General features: G+C 40.5%; 3 gene segments (V, D, J or C); 2 read left to right on the forward strand and 1 right to left on the reverse strand.

Moving 5' to 3' along the window:
• Nucleotides 1-57: 57 nt before the first annotated feature.
• Nucleotides 58-1833, forward strand: LOC129819846 (immunoglobulin kappa variable 3-15-like). The segment is given in 2 exon segments: nucleotides 58-165; nucleotides 357-1833. Coding segments are annotated over 2 exon segments (417 nt in total).
• An 86-nt stretch (nucleotides 1834-1919) lies between these two features.
• LOC129819843 (Ig kappa chain V region Mem5-like) lies at nucleotides 1920-17241 on the reverse strand. The segment is given in 4 exon segments: nucleotides 1920-2520; nucleotides 3556-3597; nucleotides 16716-17015; nucleotides 17175-17241. Coding segments are annotated over 4 exon segments (717 nt in total).
• LOC129819848 (immunoglobulin kappa variable 1-39-like) lies at nucleotides 6611-7357 on the forward strand. The segment is given in 2 exon segments: nucleotides 6611-6708; nucleotides 6886-7357. Coding segments are annotated over 2 exon segments (372 nt in total).
• Nucleotides 17242-19326: the final 2085 nt, after the last annotated feature.

Here is a 19326-nt window from a genome sequence, read left to right on the forward strand (position 1 = left end):
TAAAAGATGAAAGCTTTGCATAGCTGTCCTGCCTCATTGCTCCACATACTTTTAAAACCCCAGTGTTGATCACTGACTGTTCACTCCTTTCAGAGCCACTGACACGCAGCACAATGATGATGTCACTGATTATACTGCTGGGGACACTGGGGCTCCTTCTTCAGGGTGAGATACACTTTGACTAACTTTGATTCATATTTGGTTTGGCTTCAGATTTAAACTTAGTTTGTGAATTTTACATGACAGTAGTTTTTAAAACATTCTAACATTTAGATTGATAGGCTATGCTTTACAATATCATTGTTGCTGTGATAACCTTACTAATAAATCTTTCTTCGCTTTTGTTTATTTTTCAGAATCATCAGCAGATATAATCCTGACCCAGTCTCCTAAATCTCAGTCTGTTCGCCCAGGAGAGTCTGTCTCTATCAGCTGTACAGCCAGTTCAAGTACTGGTAATAATCTCCAGTGGTACCTGCAGAAACCTGGAGAAGCTCCTAAACTCCTGGTTTATTCTGCTACAACCCGTCAGTCTGGGATTCCAGGTCGTTTCAGTGGGAGTAGATCTGGTAGTTCATATACTCATTACACTCTGACCATCAGTGGAGTCCAGGCTGAAGATGCAGCAGATTACTACTGTCAGCAGGGTGCCAGTTATCCGTTCACACAGTGTTGGAACGTCGTACAAAAACCTCCCCCAGCTAAAGAGGAACTGCTCTGACTCAACAGCTGCAGAACTACAGAGTCTCCCATATTCTAAAGTATTCTAAACACCAATTCATCACAATATGACACGACAATAATGTAATTGGTTAGACTTGTCTATGGACTATGATACTGTACATATCTCTCATTATATTCTGCAAAAATGTTAAATCTTTGTTTAACACACTGGGACCACTTAGGATACAGAGCTGTAGAAAATGCTTTCTTTTGAAGGACATGTTGAACAAAATTCAGAATAGGTTAAGATTTTTTTTCACGTTTTGATTTATCTTGATATTGTAAGAAGCAGTCATTTCATTACACAATAGCAGGAATGTGGATCCTGTCCGAACCCAACTATTCATGCCCTGCTCAACTTCAACCTTGAAGGAGTGAATACAGTCATATCGATTCCATTCAAGATGTACTACTTTATTAATAAGATTATTATACATGTCACAAATAAATGTAGTCTACATACTGTATACAAAGCCATTAGAAGACTGTGAATTTCCCAATTTGAACATTATGCAAAGTCCAGTGTAAAGTCGGCCAGCCCATGTTCAGATCTTTAGTCAGACACACAGCTGCCCCAGTCCCAGAGGATTTGAGGCTGAGTGATTGTGATCTCTGGTTGGCTTGAAACTCAGATTTACATGGGCAGGGTGACCGCAACACTCCCAGAATAGAGCAGTACCATGGCCAGATGTTCACCTGTTAACAGAGAGTTCCATTGAGCTTGGAGCACATGGCTTCAGTATTGGCAACATCCAGAGTCATATATTTAGAGAGTTAGGCCAACTTTTAGAGTTTGATTATTGTTCTAATTCTAGACATTCAGTTACACAGCATTGTTGTAATGTTAATGGGGAGCTACTATGCCTGCCACAGAATGTTGAAGTGTCATGTAAATATATCATAATGCAGAAACCTCAGTGTCCTCTTTAAAACATGGTTCTGGTAAAATCATAAAGACTGATAAGTCTAGAGAACATGGCTTCAGTATTAGTATCACTGTAGATATCATTTTGACAGGCACCAAATGTGGCCCAACCAGCCAAACATTCATTGAGAGAGGTTGATTGTGTAAAATGTTCTTGTAAAATCACTTTCCTGGACAGAGAGCTCACCATTCTTTATGAAAATGCAATAAATCATAAATATCTCAATGTCTACTGGTAAAACTCATTAAATAATGATATCCAGGCAAACCATTTAAAATATTGAATGTCTTTATTATCTCAACATGTCAGAAGCAACAGCATTACAGTAATAAGGTTCAGAACACATGTGATATGAAGCAGAGCAGATCTATTTGACATCAGAATAAGACATATATTCTGTTATTTGTTCCATTATGCTAAAAGCTCCAGCTGGAGGAAGGATTCCCACACAGGATCCAGCCCAGCATTAGACCAGTGTGCTGGTATTGCTGGAACAGTAAGAAGGAGAGGTGCAGAGTAAAAACAGTGGAGTCAGAGGGGGGAACTCATTAATCAGAACACTGGTCTCTCCTCAGTGTCTCAGAGAGAGGAGACTGGGAGCCCTGGGTGGCCTCACAGGTCACAGAGCCCACCTTCATCCACTGGTCGACAGGGAGGGTCAGGGTGCTGCTCCAGCTGTAGTGGCCGTCCTTCTCCAGGACCCCGGGGCTCCCGGTCTCCTCCCAGGTGTTACTGCTGCTACCGTCCACCTTCCAGCTCAGCTTCCAGTCCGAGGGGAAGCCCTTGTTGGCCAGGCACATGAGAGTGGCCTTGCCCTGCTGCAGCTCCACACTGGAGGGGGACAGGACCGTCAGGGTGGGACGAACGTCACCTAGAAGACAGGTGGGACGTTAGGGCAAGGGGAACTTTCAATCAATCACCAGACTGATACGACAATAATGATGCAGCAGTTTTACATCTTAGATGTAAATGAAGGCTTTGTCCATCAGTAGGTTTCTGTTCCTCAAACAAACAGACAGTTAGTTTATCATTCTTTATGTCACTCTTTCACTTCCCTTTGAGTAGCTACTGAAGCATATTAGAACTACATGAGATGACTGAAAATACAATCAACTATCTTCAAAATTGTACTATTTAAAATTTGAAATATGTTAGCATACTTTCCTTATTATAATGGAATAAAATCCTATGAATCAAACTGCATTTCATTATTAATTAATATGATTGTTGTGTAGAACGTTCAACAGAATGTATGAACAATTCTTAAATTATGAATTGATTTAAAATCAGTTGATAAAATGCCAGTGCTGAGGAAGTAGATTCCAGTTGACTTTAAACATCTAACAATATTATACATTTAATTAAAAGACTCACTAAAACATTTAAAAGTTTTAATTTAAATTAATTCATTATAGTTGTGTAATTTAAAAAGACAATCTATCACAAAATGAAAATAAACGTATATTGATATGAACAGCAGAACAGCCTGATTTCGCAAGACAGCAAGACTTTTCAACAGATAGCAAATAACATATAAAATGGCATATAAAATAGCAAATGAGATCAAATTTGATAGCAAAATAGGAAATAGGAAAATTAAAGCAAAACTAAGCAATAATTTGCAGCTGAATGCCGAAGGAGTACATTTAAGTTGAATATAACCACTTTAAAACAATTTTATACAATTAAAAGACATGAAAATAAAATGAATACTGATATGATTTACGAGACAGGGTCTTTTAATCCAAATGAATAGCTTAATATTTGAGGTCTAACGAAAAGGTATAATCAGCTATTCACACAAATTGTGACTCGTGATCATGCATAGTATTTATAACATTTTGTATCTTAGTTTCTTGTCTCATAAGATCATCGATGCATCCATACAGTATGCAATGCAACTTACTTCCAACATCCAGTCTAGTGCCTCCACCGAAAGTGAACCACAGTGATACAATCTCATTCAGCGGTCGTACAAAAACCTCTGACACTGTAGAGACACTGCTTTTGCTCTTTGTAAAGCTACATTTATCTAAACCACTCTGATTTCAACAGTATCTCTGTTCCAAATGAATACACACTGTTCTACCTTGTTTGATATATTATCCCTTGAAAAATCATTTTAATTTAACTATATTTACAATTAAGGAAAATAAATTCAACAAAAATTCTCCAAAAATAAATATACATTTCTACTTTCTATTTAAGGGAGTTGTAATATTGTTAAGAAAAGGTATTAGATTTTGATACCAGAGGTCAAGATATAGAACTGAATACTTACTGCCAACACTCAGTTTGGTCCCTCCACCGAAAGTCAACCACAGTGATGAAGTCTGATTGACTGGCTGTACAAAAACCTCCAGACAGACACAGAGGGGAATGATAACAGAGACATGGAGCTGAACACTGAATTCTGCATTGTAACTGATGCCCCCTACTGGTACACTCTGGAACTCCAGTAGACTGGACACATTCACGTTCCCCATTAAACTTCCAACAGTATGAAAACTGATGTGGATTATGTTGATAACAGTGACTTCAGAAATTTTTCACAGCCCTTTACTTTTTCAAGAAATTTAAGATTTGAGATGTTGTGTACCTGGCAAGCACACAATACCCCATAATATCAAAGTGGAATTATGTGTTTTGAATTGGTTTACTAATTAATAAAAAATGAAAAGCTGAAATGTCTTGAGTCAATAAGTATTCAAGCCCTTTGTTATGGCAAGCCTAAATAAGTTCAGGAGTACAAATGGGCTTAACAAGTCACATAATACCTTTCATGGACTCACTCCGTGTGCAATAATAGTGTTTAACATGATTTTTAAACAACTACCTCATCTCTGTACCCCACACATACAATTATGTCCCTCAGTCGAGCAGTGAATTTCAAACACAGATTTAACCAGAAAGACCAGGGAGGTTTTCCAATGTTTCATAAAGAAGTGCACCTATTGGTAATGGGTAAAAATAAAAAAGAAGACATTGCATATCCCTTTGACCATAGTGAAGTTATTAACTACACTTTGGATGGTATATATTTTTTCAGGATAAATTAAACGGAATAGAGCTAAGCACAAACAAAATCCTAGAAGAAAACCTGTTTCAGTCTGCTTTCAAACAGACACTGGGAGAAAAATGCATCTTTCAGTAGGAAAATAACCTAAAACACAAGGCCAAATATACACTGGAGTTTCTTGCCATGTTGACTGAATGTTTCTGTGTGGCCTACATGTAGTTACAGTTTTGACTTAAATCTGATTGAAAATCTATGGCAAGACTTGAAAATGGCTGTCTAGCTATGATCAACAACCAACTTGACAGAGCTTGAAGAATTTATGAATGAATAATGTGCACATATTGTAAAATCCAGGTGTGCAACACTCTTAGAGACTTACCCAGAAAGACACCCAGCTGTAATCACTGCCAACGGCCAAAGGCATGTATTGACTCAGTGATGTAAATACTTATGTAATCAAGTTAAGAGCGTTTGCTAAACGAGTCTGCTAAATGACTAAATGTAATAGTAATTTTTCATTTTTCATAAATGTTTTACAAATGTTAGAATTCTTCTTCCATTTTGACATTACAGTATTTTGTGTAGATCGAGGACCAAAATGACAAAACCTTTTTTTATACCACTGCACTGTTGAATACATGTTTCTGATTGGCTTGAAGGGCATTCTAAAGCTTGCATTATTTAATTGATTACGCCCGAGAAGCCGGTGTTTGGAGGATATATTGTCACTGGTGTTGTTAAGAATTCGAATTTGAATATTGAAACAATGTTGCAAATGTCGAAGAGACACACAGCAAGGTTTTACAAATCTCTGCTTTTAAAAACGAAATGTTAGTCTGAAATAAATGTGAGACAAAGTCTAGATACTTTTTATAGTGGTGATCAAGTTTATAAATTGGCTGGCTGGGCTGACGAGACAATGGGTTGAGCAGTCAGGTGGAACAGAGTAAAAGGCACCACTCTGATGCCCAACATGGGTTCAACCATGCCAGTTTCTGTCTAAGCCACAACAACAAGTGAGACAACTTGCCGACACTGCCCAACAACATTACCATATACTGTATTTCAGATGTAACAACACCTGGTACACGGACAAACTACTTTATCCCCACCTAAAGGACAATGCCTTTCGGTTCAAAATGAGAAAAATGCTAAGTCCTCAATATTTATACTGTAAACCTTGTATTCAACACTATAAGCTATATTTCTTTGTGAAAGAGAAGCCCTCAAGACCTCTGATATGACTCTGTCAGTCCTCCCTCCCTCTGCCACCTATCATTAGTCCCCAGTGTTGATGCAAGGAATGACAATACATGAGATCGACACGATACTGTAATTTAAAACATACTGTTTTTGATTATGATAGGGTGACGCACACCCCAAAATGTTTTGTATAGGTGCTGAAAGTCCAAAGTAAACTGTATAAAAAAGAAAGAAGGAAAGTTGCTCACTGCATATGCTCCCAACAATTGAATGGGTATATGGAGTGTGTGACCTTCTTTTTAATACGGATCTGGGGGACCTTAAACTTAAAGTAAAACACCCGCTCTACACATCACACAAACTGCCATTACACAGTCTGGTCAGAGGAGGGAGACAGAGCACCACTACTGTCCATCTTGAGAAGGTTTGAAACATATAGATGCAGCAATTCTACTGTTAAGCTTAATTGACCTTCTGAGACTGACAACCACTGTTGAGGGACATAAACCACTGTGTAAGTGAGTCAAAGTAGGCCTCATTTAAGATATAGTTGTTACATTGTGTGGTTTACGATTTTAATATTCTCAAATATGATACAAAGTAGGCCAACCTTTAGAAACTGCTGACATCATTTATCTGTGTATGAACACAAGCACAGTGTGTGTATTTGCATTAAATATGAAAGCTTTGTATAGTTGTCCTGCCTCATTGCTCTTCATACTTTAAATAACCCAGTGTTGATCAGTGACTGTTCACTCCTTTCAGAGCCACTGACACGCAGCACAATGATGATGTCACTGATTCTACTGCTGTGGACACTGGGGCTCCTTGTTCAGGGTGAGAGACACTTTGACAATTTTGATTCATTAACGATTTGGCTTCAGAGTTACACTTCATTTGTTAATTTGACAGTTTTTTATTTAACATATTGCATAAAAAGCTATGCTTTACGATATGCTTGTTGTTGTGATAACCTTATTAATCAGTCATTCTTCACTTTTGTTTATCTTTCAGAATCATCAGCAGATATAATTCTGACCCAGTCTCCTAAATCTCAGTCTGTTAGTCCAGGAGAGACTGTTTCTATCAGCTGTACAGCCAGTTCAAGTACTCGTAATTATCTCCACTGGTACCTGCAGAAACCTGGTGAAGCTCCTAAACTCCTGGTTTATTCTACTACAACCCGTCAGTCTGGGATTCCAGGTCGTTTCAGTGGGAGTGGATCTGGTAGTTCATATACTCATTACACTCTGACCATCAGTGGAGTCCTGGCTGAAGATGCAGCAGATTACTACTGTCAGCAGAGTGGCAGCACTCCATTCACACAGTGTTAGAACGTCATACAAAAACCTCCCTCAGCTAAAGAGGAACTGTTCTGACTCAACAGCTGCAGAGCTACAGAGTCTCCTGTATTCTAAAGTATTCTAAACACGAATTCTTCGAAGTATCACACCCTTTGTAATCACACTCTTTGACCTTTTCCACATTTTATTGTTTAACAGACAGAATTTAAATTGGAATAAATTGAGATTTTGTGGAACTACACAAAATACCCCATATTGTCGAAGTGGAATTATGTATTTAATTTTTTTTACAAAAGATTTAAAAATGAAAAGCTGAAATGGCGTGAGTCAATAAGTATTCAACCCCTTTGTTATGACAAGCCTAAATAAGTTTGTCAGTAAAAATGTGCTTAACAAGTCACATGACAAGTTGCATGGACTCACTCTTTCTGCAATAATAGTTTTTCAAATGTTTTTTAAATGACTGGCTCCTCTCTAACTTTATGTCCTGAATACAAAGTGTTATGTTTGGGGAAAATCCAACAAAACACATCACTGACTACCACTCTTCATATTTTCAAGCATGGTGGTGGCTGCATCATATTATGGGTATGCTTGTCATCGGCAAGGACTAGGGAGTTTTTGGGGGATAAATGAAACGGAATAGAGCTAAGCATAGGCAAAATCCTAGAGGCAAACCTGGTTCAGCCTGCTTTCCAACAGACACTGGTAGACAAATTCCCCATTCAGCAGGACAATAACCTAAAACACAAGGCCAAATATACACTGGAGTTGCCTACCAAGACGACATTGAATGTTCCTGAGTGGCATACATATAATTATAGATTTGACTTAAAATTACAATTAAATCTATTTTTCACTTAGATAGTCGACAAAAATGGACAATTAAATCCATCTGAGTCCCACCTTGCTACACAACAAAATGTGGAAAATGTCACACAAGTCCAAATTCTTACATAGTTATTTATAAAAAAGATCTGTTAGCGGTATTTTGCGGAGGAGGCACTCTGACTGCAACAGCCAAATAGTCCCCCCCCCCCCACCATTGTCCCTAGTAAGTTGTTCCTGCACAACGGAGCAAACATATGCTAGGCAGGACCCTAGATTCTCTACAGCGTGAAAACAGTATCATCATCGTTTTATTAGATTTTAGCTCTCCTGTGATGGGCAGGACTCGCAGGATATATGTTTGTAAATGAATTTGATCAAGCTATGTAGCCTTTTGATTCCTTAATGGATGAATAAATACAACTAAAATGTTGTATTGTTTCTTGGTAATACTAGCCACCTATCAATTTTATTAAGTTGGCTTCAGCTAGCCATCTTGATGGGTTCCTCATCTCCCAACCTCATAATTAGCTACCAAGCCAGTTCAGGCTATCAATGAAGATAGAGCAGCTAGTCTAACTACCTTAGCTGGCACGCCTGCTGGCAAGGTTACTGGACATTAGAATTGCTTTCATTCTTGGGTTATGACACTATACACTGAGTGTACAAAACATTAAGGACACTTTCCTAACATTGAGCGGTAAGGCAACAGCAACCAACTGTAAACAAAAGTCAAGGGGATTGTTCGAGAGGATCAAAACCGTAATGTATCATGGGTAAATTGTGACTGACTGACCTACAAATAATAATGAGACGTTATTTATGACGGAAGGTGATTTGTAGATCAGTCAGTCGCCTAAATGCCGAACAAGCCCAAGGAGTGAAGTTGGGGAGAGGTGCACCTGCAAAAAAAAAATCTTCATAATGTCGAAATATACATGTCTCTAACCCACATATCACACAGTCACAACCTGAAAATGTACAATCAATTAGTGAGAGAGAGACTCAAATAATCACATGAATTGTGGAAAGGCTGTTTCAGTCATGTCTTTAGTCACATTCACATGGGTCAAACAAAAACACCCTAATGATTGGTTGACAATAGAGCCTCCCACAACGCAGGCGACGGCTGCAATTTGCACATTTTGAGGAGTAACTGCAGAAACTTACAGTCAACTACAGTCAAAACCTCATGACCTTTGATCACATGGTTTTTGTAAAGTTTACCCAGTAGGCGGAAATCTGATTTTTTTATCCCCGTAATACAACACACTTTGGATGGTCACCGAGATCACAAAAGTGATACGCTCGAACACACATATGTTCTCTTTTCTGTCTTCTACATTGTTAGAACGAATAGATTCACTGCGACTAATATTGACAGACCCACCCATCCATATTGTATGTGGATCTGATCGCCTTCATACAGACTCAGTGAGACTTGATTATGAATTAAGGATTATGAATTCTGGTTGAAAATAATGGACTGGCTGTTTGAGATTTTGACAGTTACAGTAAAAAGTTTTAACTGACAAAAGATAATATTTGGACAGTGAAACTAAATCATGAAATATAGGAGAGAAAGAATAGGGGGATAGAAGAAGGAATGGTCAATGAAGAGATGAAGGGATAATCCCTGTAGACTAAATATGAGAACTGATAGTCGCTTCTCCCTATATGTGTATCTGCAAATAAATGTGCTTTATGCAAATGTACAGTTGTTGTCAATAGCTTCCCAAATGAAGATAACATAAGATAGCAGTCATGGTAGATTTATGCTTGAATCTGTGGCAGGGAGGAAATTCTATCATCCCACTGGGCACAGATGTCAATTCAATGTCTGTTCCACATTGGTTCAACATAATGTCATTGAAATGACATGGAAACAACGTTGATTCAACCAGTGTGTGACCAGTGGCATGTTTGAAATGTTCTTCTACCCTTATCACCCTTATCTTACCACTAGATGGCAGCATTGAAGCATATCCATACATTCACGGACACAGATGGATGAAATGCATGAAGAATTCATTACTCATCCATTTATCCGTCAAAAGTTAAAATCAACTTTTTACACACTGTTAAAGTCAAAGGAAAATGATGAATTCATAATGATGGTAAAATATACAAAACGTAGAGGCTGGCCCCTAGACACATCCACAATCTGCAGTAGAAGTTTTGCCCCTTATACTGTATACTGAACAAAAATATAAATGCAACATGCAAAGTCTTGGTCCCATGTTCAATGAGCTGAATTAAAGGATTCCAGAAATTGTCCATGAGCACAAAAAAGCTTATTTCTCTCAAATGTTGTGCTCAAATTTGTTTACATCCTAGTTAATTAGCATTTCTCCTTTACCAAGAGAATATATCCACCTGACAGGTGTGGCATAACAATAAGCTGATTAAACAGCATGATTATTACACAGGTGCAGCGTTTGCTGGGGAAAATAAAAGGCCACTCTAAAATGTGCAGTTCTGTCACACAACCAAATGTCTCAAGTTTGGGGGACCGTGCAATTGGCATTCTGACTGCAGGAATGCCCACCAGAGCTTTTGCGAGATAATTAAATGTTCATGTCTCTACACTAAGCCGCATCCAATGTAGTTTCAGAGAATTTGGCAGCACTTCCAACCAGCCTCACAACTGCAGACCACGTGTATGGTGTCGTGTGGGCGAGCGGTTTGTTGATGTCAACGTTGTGACAGAGTGCTCCATGGTGGCAGTGGGGTTATGGAAAAGGCGTTCCCCAACCTTTTGCCAAAAAGTTGGAATCACAGAATCGTCTAGATGTCATCATTGTATGCTGTAGCGTTAAGATTTCCCTGGAACTAAGGGGCCTATGCAGAACAATGAAAAACAATTCCAGATCAGTATTCCCTCTCCACCAAACTTTACAGTTGGCACTCTGCATTGGAGCAGGTAGCATTCTCCTGGCATCCGCCAAACCCAGATTCGTTTGTCGGACTGCCAGATGGTGAAGTGTGAGTCATCAAATCAAAATCAAATCAAATCAAATTTATTTATATAGCCCTTCTTAAATCAGCTGATATCTCAAAGTGCTGTACAGAAACCCAACCTAAAACCCCAAACAGCAAGCAATGCAGGTGTAGAAGCATGGTGGCTAGGAAAAACTCTCTAGAAAGGCCAAAACCTAGGAAGAAACCTAGAGAGGAACAAGGCTATGAGGGGTGGCCAGTCCTCTTCTGGCTGTGCCGTTTGGAGATTATAACAGAACATGGCCAAGATGTTTAAATGTTCATAAATTACCAGCATGGTCAAATAATAATAATCACAGTAGTTGTCGAGGGTGCAGCAAGTCAGCACCTCAGGAGTAAATGTCAGTTGGCTTTTCGTAGCCGATCATTAAGAGTATCTCTACCGCTCTTGCAGTCTCTAGAGAGTTGAAAACAGCAGGTCTGGGACAGGTAGCATGTCCTGTGAACAGGTCAGGGTTCCATAGCCGCAGGCAGAACAGTTGAAACTGGAGCAGCAGCACGGCCAGGTGGACTGGGGACAGCAAGGAGTCATCATGCCAGGTAGTCCTGAGGCATGGTCCTAGGGCTCAGGTCCTCCGAGAGAGAGAAAGAAAGAGAGAAAGAGAGAATTAGAGAGAGCATACTTAAATTCACACAGGACACCGGATAAGACAGGAGAAGTACTCCAGATATAACAAACTGACCCTAGCCCCTCGACACATAAACTACTGCAGCATAAATACTGGAGGCTGAGACAGGAGGGGTCAGGAGACACTGTGGCCCCATCCGATGATACCCCCGGACAGGGCCAAACAGGAAGGATATAACCCCACACACTTTGCCAAAGCACAGCCCCCACACCACTAGAGGGATATCTTCAACCACCAACTTACCATCCTGAGACAAGGCCGAGTATAGCCCACAAAGATCTCCGCCATGGCACAACCCAAGGGGGGGGCGCCAAGACAGGAAGATCACGGTAGTGACTCAACCCACTCAAGTGACGCACCCCTCCTAGGGACGGCATGAAAGAGCACCAGTAAGCCAGTGACTCAGCCCCTGTAATCGGGTTAGAGGCAGAGAATCCCAGTGGAGAGAGGGGAACCGGCCAGGCAGAGACAGCAAGGGCGGTTCGTTGCTCCAGTGCCTTTCCGTTCACCTACACACTCCTGGGCCAGATTACACTCAATCATATGACCCACTGAAGAGATGAGTCTTCAGTAAAGACTTAAAGGTTGAGACCGAGTCTACGTCTCTCACATGGGTAGGCAGACCATTCCATAAAAATGGAGCTCTATAGGAAAAAGCCCTCCAGAGAACGCTTGGAATTGCGCATGGTGATCTTATGCTTGTGCTCCATTTCATGAATCTCCCCAAAAACAGTTATTTTGCTGACATTGATTCCAGAGGCAGTGTGGAATTCCGTAGTCAGTGTTGCAACCGAGGAAAAGACGAATTTTATGCACTACGCGCTTCAGCACTCAGCGGTTCCTTTCTGTGAGCTTGTGTGGCCTACCACTTCGCGGATGAGCTGTTGCTGCTCCTAGACGTTTCCAGTTTACAATAACAATACTGAGCAATTGGGGGAGAAGGTGGTGACCAAGGTGGTCAGGGTGGTGACCAAGAACCCAATGGTCACTCTGACGGACCTCCAGATTTCCTCTGTGGAAATGGGAGAACCTTCCAGAAGGACAACCATCTCTGTAGCACTCCACCAACTAGGCCATTATGGTAGAGGGGCCAGACGGAACCCACTGCTCAGTAAAAGGCACATAAAATTAAAAACTTGGATTAGCTAACACAACGTGCCATTGGAACACAGGAGTGATGGTTGCTGATCATGGGCCTCTGTACACCTATGTAGATATTCCATTTAAAAAATCAGCCGTTTCTAGTTACAATAGTCATTTACAACATTAACAATGTCTACACTGTATTTCTGATCAATTTGATGTTATTTTAATGGACAAAAAATGTGCTTTTCTTTCAAGAACAAGGACATTTCGAAGTGACCCCAAACTTTTGAACGGTAGTGTATGTTTTTTCAGCAATAGGTTATGATTAATGAGCCCTGCACTCAAACACCTCTCCCTCTTACTGATCCAGCACTACTACCACACTGGTCTGGTGCTGGGCTGGGCCTTACTCCAGAAAATCTGTCTGATTCGGATGTCAAAGATCTGCTCTGCTTTCTTACATTTGTTATAATCTGTATTCCTGTAATGTTGTTGGATCTGACATGTTGACATAATAAATACTTTTTCCATCCTTAATATTGTTGCCTGGATATCCTTATCAAATGAGTTTTACCATTATACATGGAGATATTTATGACCCATAGTAAATTGTTTTACTAATACATTTCAGTCTATAAACCTCTCTCAAAAAATACATGGCTTTTTGGGCCAAATTTGGTACCCCTCAAAATGATATCTGCAGCGATAGTAAAGCTATGTGCTCTAAACTAGATGTTCATGAATATACCAAAACATAAAGCCATGTGCTTTAAACTCACTACAACCCATACAAATCAGCTGGGCTTGACAATCTGGACCCCCTATTTCTGAAACTGTCCGCCGCCATTGTGGCACCCCCTATTACCAGCCTGTTCAACCTCTCCTTAAGTATCATCTGAGATCCCCAAGGATTGGAAAGCTGCCGCTGTCATCCCCCTCTTCAAAGGGGGAGACACCCTGGACCCAAACTGTTACAGACCTATATCCATCCTGCCCTGCCTAGCTAAGGTCTTCGAAAGCCAAGTCAACAAACAGATCACTGACCATCTCGAATCCCACCGTACCTTCTCCGCTGTGCAATCCGGTTTCCGAGCCGGTCACGGGTGCACCTCAGCCACGCTCAAGGTACTAAACGATATCATAACCGCCATCGATAAAAGACATTACTGTGCAGCCGTCTTCATCGACCTGGCCAAGGCTTTCGACTCTGTCAATCACCATATTCTTATCGGCAGATTCAATAGCCTCGGTTTTTCTAATGACTGCCTTGCCTGGTTCACCAACTACTTTGCAGACAGAGTTGTTGGTGTGTCAAATCGGAGGGCATGTTGTCCGGTCCTCTGGCAGTCTCTATGGGGGTACCACAGGGTTCAATTCTCGGGCCGACTCTTTTCTCTGTATACATCAATGATGTTGCTCTTGCTGCGGGCGATTCCCTGATCCACCTCTACGCAGACGACACCATTCTGTATACTTCCGGCCCTTCCCTGGACACTGTGCTATCTAACCTCCAAACGAGCTTCAATGCCATACAACACTCCTTCCGTGGCCTCCAACTGCTCTTAAACGCTAGTAAAACCAAATGCATGCTTTTCAACCGTTCGCTGCCTGCACCCGCACGCCCGACTAGCATCACCACCCTGGACGGTTCCGACCTAGAATATGTGGACATCTATAAGTACCTAGGTGTCTGGCTAGACAGCAAACTCTCCTTCCAGACTCATATCAAACATCTCCAATCCAAAATCAAATCTAGAGTCGGCTTTCTATTCCGGAACAAAGCCTCCTTCACTCACGCCGCCAAACTTACCCTAGTAAAACTGACTATCCTACCGATCCTCGACTTCGGCGATGTCATCTACAAAATAGCTTCCAATACTCTACTCAGCAAACTGGATGCAGTTTATCACAGTGCCATCCGTTTTGTTACTAAAGCACCTTATACGACCCACCACTGCGACCTGTATGCCCTAGTCGGCTGGCCCTTGCTACATGTTCGTCGTCAGACCCACTGGCTCCAGGTCATCTACAAGGCTATGCTAGGTAAAGTGCCGCCTTATCTCAGTTCACTGGTCACGATGGCTACACCCACCCGTAGCACGCGCTCCAGCAGGTGTATCTCACTGATCATCCCTAAAGCCAAAACCTCATTTGGACGCCTTTCCTTCCAGTTCTCTGCTGCCTGCGACTGGAACGAATTGCAAAAATCTCTGAAGTTGGAGACTTTTATCTCCCTCAACAACTTTAAAAATCTGCTATCCGAGCAGCTAACCGATCGCTGCAGCTGTACATAGTCCATCTGTAAACTACCCACCCAATTTACCTACCTCACCCCCATACTGCTTTTATTTACTTACTTTTCTGCTCTTTTGCACACCAGTATCTCTTCTTGCACATGATCATCTGATGATTTATCACTCCAGTGTTAATCTGCTAAATTGTAATTATTCGATTTATTGCCTACCTCATGCCTTTTGCACACATTGTATATAGATTCTCTTTTTTCTACCATGTTATTGACTTGTTTATTGTTTACTCCATGTGTAACTCTGTGTTGTTGTCTGTTCACACTGCTATGCTTTATCTTGGCCAGGTCGCAGTTGCAAATGAGAACTTGTTCTCAACTAGCCTACCTGGTTAAATAAAGGTGAAATAAAAAAATTAAAAAAATAGTCTTCATGATTTTACAAATACGGAAGCCATGATTGATACCTATATTGAAGAATTCACTGATTACTCTCTGGGGACAGGTGAACATCGGGCCTCGGTACTGCTCTATTCTGGGAGTGTGGCAGTCAATTTGGCCATGCAAATTTGAGTTTCCACTCCACCACAATCCCCTGAAGTCAAATCCTCTGCGACTGGGACAGCTGTATATTTGACTAGAGAACTGAACATGGGCTGTGGAAGCAGACTTTACACTGGACTTTGTATAATGCTGAAATGGGGAAATTTACTCAAGGGTATTTTGATGGGTTTTATACTGTATGGTTAACTTTGTGCATTTATGTATGTACTGTTTAATCATTTGAAAGGGGTGCTTCTTAAATTGGAATGAATATGACTACTGTCACTCTTTCAGGGTTGAAGGGGTGTAGAAGTTGGGTAGGGACAGTGTCATGAATAGTTGAGTTGGGTCAGACAGGTTCAACTTTCAGAGATCAGTCATGAACAGCGGTAAATCAGTACCTGATGTCCTGAACATAACAGGCAATTTATCCCAATCTTTACTTATAACACTTCATTCAGCATCTTCTTCAAAAGAGAAGCTTCCTCTACAGCTCAGTATCCTCCGTGTTCCAGTGTGTTTGTGAATGAAGCTCCAGAGAGAAGAGTGTTCCAAACTAGAGTTGCAATCCAGCAGGACTCCACTGGAAGTCTCCCTTCCTCATACTGACCAGAGATCAGAGGAGCCCCAGCCATGAACACAACCAATAGGAGATAGAAACACACAGACAGAGACAAAAACACACTTTACAACTCACAGTTAAGACATGTGTTAACATTAGGAGATAAAATGTATCACATAACTGACTTTAGTTGTGAATACAAAAACATAAACCTTACTTGTTTTATTTTCAAATTCAAATATTGATTCAATGTGTAGGACCTATCTGGGTTGGGGTCAAATAGATTTCTATGTATTAAATTCAACACTGATATTCATTTACGTTTTATAATTCAAAATTATATATTTTTTTAATTAATGAGATGTGCAGTATTCATTTTAATTTTCCAAATTATACAATTATTGAATCTATGAAAATAAACTATGAAAATAGCCTGATTGCAATGCTTTACATTTTTTTGCATAATACCTTGAAAGAGAATCCTTTATAGTCTAGATGCTAAACAAGTTTAATCGTATGATTGATAATGTGTCATATTTTGATGAAGTTCTCTACAGTTTTAGTAGTTCTGCAGCTGTTGAGTCAGGGCAGTTCCCCTTTAGCTGAAGGAGGTTTTTGTACGACGTTCTAACACTGTGTGAACGGATTGCTGTAACTCTGCTGACAGTAATAATCTGCTGCATCTTCAGCCTGGACTCCACTGATGGTCAGAGTGTAATGAGTATATGAACTACCAGATCCACTCCCACTGAAACGACCTGGAATCCCAGACTGACGGGTTGTGGCAGAATAAACCAGGAGTTTGGGAGCTTCTCCAGGTTTCTGCAGGTACCAGTGGAGATGATTACCAGTACTTGAACTGGCTGTACAGCTGATAGAGACAGTCTCTCCTGGACTAACAGACTGAGATTTAGGAGACTGAGTCAGGATTATATCTGCAGATGATTCTGAAAATTAAAGTGAAGAAAGCTGATTAGTAAGGTTATCACAACAAATAGACATTGATAATCTTCCGAAGCCTATCATGAAACATATCAGTCAAAAATAAATCATTAAATCTGAAGCTAAACCAAACATGAATAAAAGTTGGTCAAAGTGTCTCTCACCCTGAACAAGGAGCCCCAGTGTCCCCAGCAGTAGAATCAGTGACATCATCATTGTGCTGTGTGTCAGTGGCTCTGAAAGGAGTGAACAGTCACTGATCAACACTGGGGTTTTAAAAGTATGTGGAGCAATGAGGCAGGACAACTATGCAAATGTCCCATATTTTACACAAATGCGTGCGTGTATTCATGCACACACTCTAATGTCCTCATGTAGTTACATATGCTGCTTGCTTGATTTGAGCAAAGCAAGTCCAGACAGAGGTATGAAGCCGGCCACTTAATGTTGCCTCGTCCTTGAGCTCCCTCTCTAGCGTGGGTCCATTTGGTCAATCTTTAGCCTTGCATATAGAGGTTATTAAAAATGTGTTTTAACATAGATTTTTCATGAGTTTGTAAAGCCACAACCACTTGGAGTCAGTGAGAATACAGCACTTGTTTACACTGTTTCGTTTAAGTGTGTTTGTTTAAGCAAACAGATACAGAGTGTAGCTGAGTCAGTAACACCACAAGTCTAGTCCACATATTGTCCCTGAGCCGGAGGCCGGAGTTCACTTCCCCATTTCTGAACCCCCTCTCCTCCCTTATCTGTGTTCCCAACTGTCTGAATAGAAAAAAAGAAACAAAAAGAAAAGAGGGAGAGGTGTGTTTGTTTGTTTAAGAAACAAGAAGAGGTATGAGCCTGGCACACTGATGACAGTTTCAATCTGAATTTCAAATGAAACGACTCTGGATGAAAGTACAAACTTCAGACACTTCAGAGTTTATGCCCACACGAGCTGACACACAATTTATATCGGGTGTGATTAATGGCACCCTGTGGCACAGGCAAATGTAGCATGACAGCAGGTCAGCTGATGGAGGATTCAAAATTGTCCAGGGGAATCGGACACAAAGGCAATCGACTCAGTCAGACTGCTCCAAACTCTTGTTCACATATAAACTATGGTACTGAATCGTCCCATGTTTCTCCAATATAAATGGACCTTTAAACATGTTCCAGATTCGGTCCTTAAAAGAAACCTAAGAGCAGAAGATCAGCTTGGGTTTTCCTTGTGCTTTTTGAGACACCTATAAATAGACAGTTCATCTCATCTACATTCTCATGATGTCAAATGGCCTTTAATTGCAAGTTGGATCACAAAAATGTACCCTGAGAAATGTAGGCCTATGTCATAACAAATACTTCACACAATGTTCTAATGAAACTTGGCATTGTCAACGAGTCAACATTTAGAAAGATATAATTTTTAGATAAAACTATACTAAATATAACCAAATAACTGATTAAAACAAGCTGTTTTGCAATGGTCCACAGTAGCCTCAACAGCACCCTCTAGGGTAGCACCATTGTGTAGCCGGAGGACAGCTATTTTCTGTCCTCCTCTGGTTACATAGACTTCAATATTAAACCTAGGAGGCTCATGGTTCTCGCCTCCTTCCATAGACTTACACAGTAATTATGACGACTTCCGGAGGATGTCCTCCAACTAATCAGAGCTCCTGCAGCATGAACTGACCTGTTGACCATCTAATCAAAGGATCATAGAATGAATATAGTATTGAAATTATAAGCTACAGCTAGCTACCACTGCAGTGCATAAAGTGTGGTGAGTAGTTGACTCAAAGAGAGAGAAAGAAAATAGTTGAACAGTTTCTAAATGCATTTCTTCAAAATTAAGGAGAAGCAGAGACAGAGAGAGAGAGAGCGAGCGAGAGAAAGATAATTATATTCTGTTGTACTTTAGTTTACCTCTCATTTACTTAGCTAGCTAATGCAGCTAATTTGGCATACTATTTAACAGAGAGGAATGCTATTTATGTTAGCTAGCTGGTTAAGGGTATCCAAAACTGCAACTCTTCCAAGTCAAGGTAAGCTTTAGGTTTTATAAATGTATTGCCACCGGGGCCCACCAATGTAACTGCTAAACTGCTTGCTGTACTGCGTGATTGTACACATGGATTGGATTTGGGTTTACTAAGTAGTTTTGTTAACTCTGACATTAGCTAATATGATTACAATGATGCAGTCTGTGTAGCAGTTATGGTATAAAGGTTTGGCTTGGAGAGGTCTTTTTGGCCTGGTCACAGACAGCTGTTTTGTAGTGCGCTGAACTCCACAAGCAAAGGGAAAAGGTGAGAGGTAGAGAGTGCG

The sequence above is a fragment of the Salvelinus fontinalis genome, chromosome 22 (genome assembly GCF_029448725.1).
Source record: "Salvelinus fontinalis isolate EN_2023a chromosome 22, ASM2944872v1, whole genome shotgun sequence".
In the NCBI taxonomy this organism is placed as follows: domain Eukaryota; kingdom Metazoa; phylum Chordata; class Actinopteri; order Salmoniformes; family Salmonidae; genus Salvelinus; species Salvelinus fontinalis.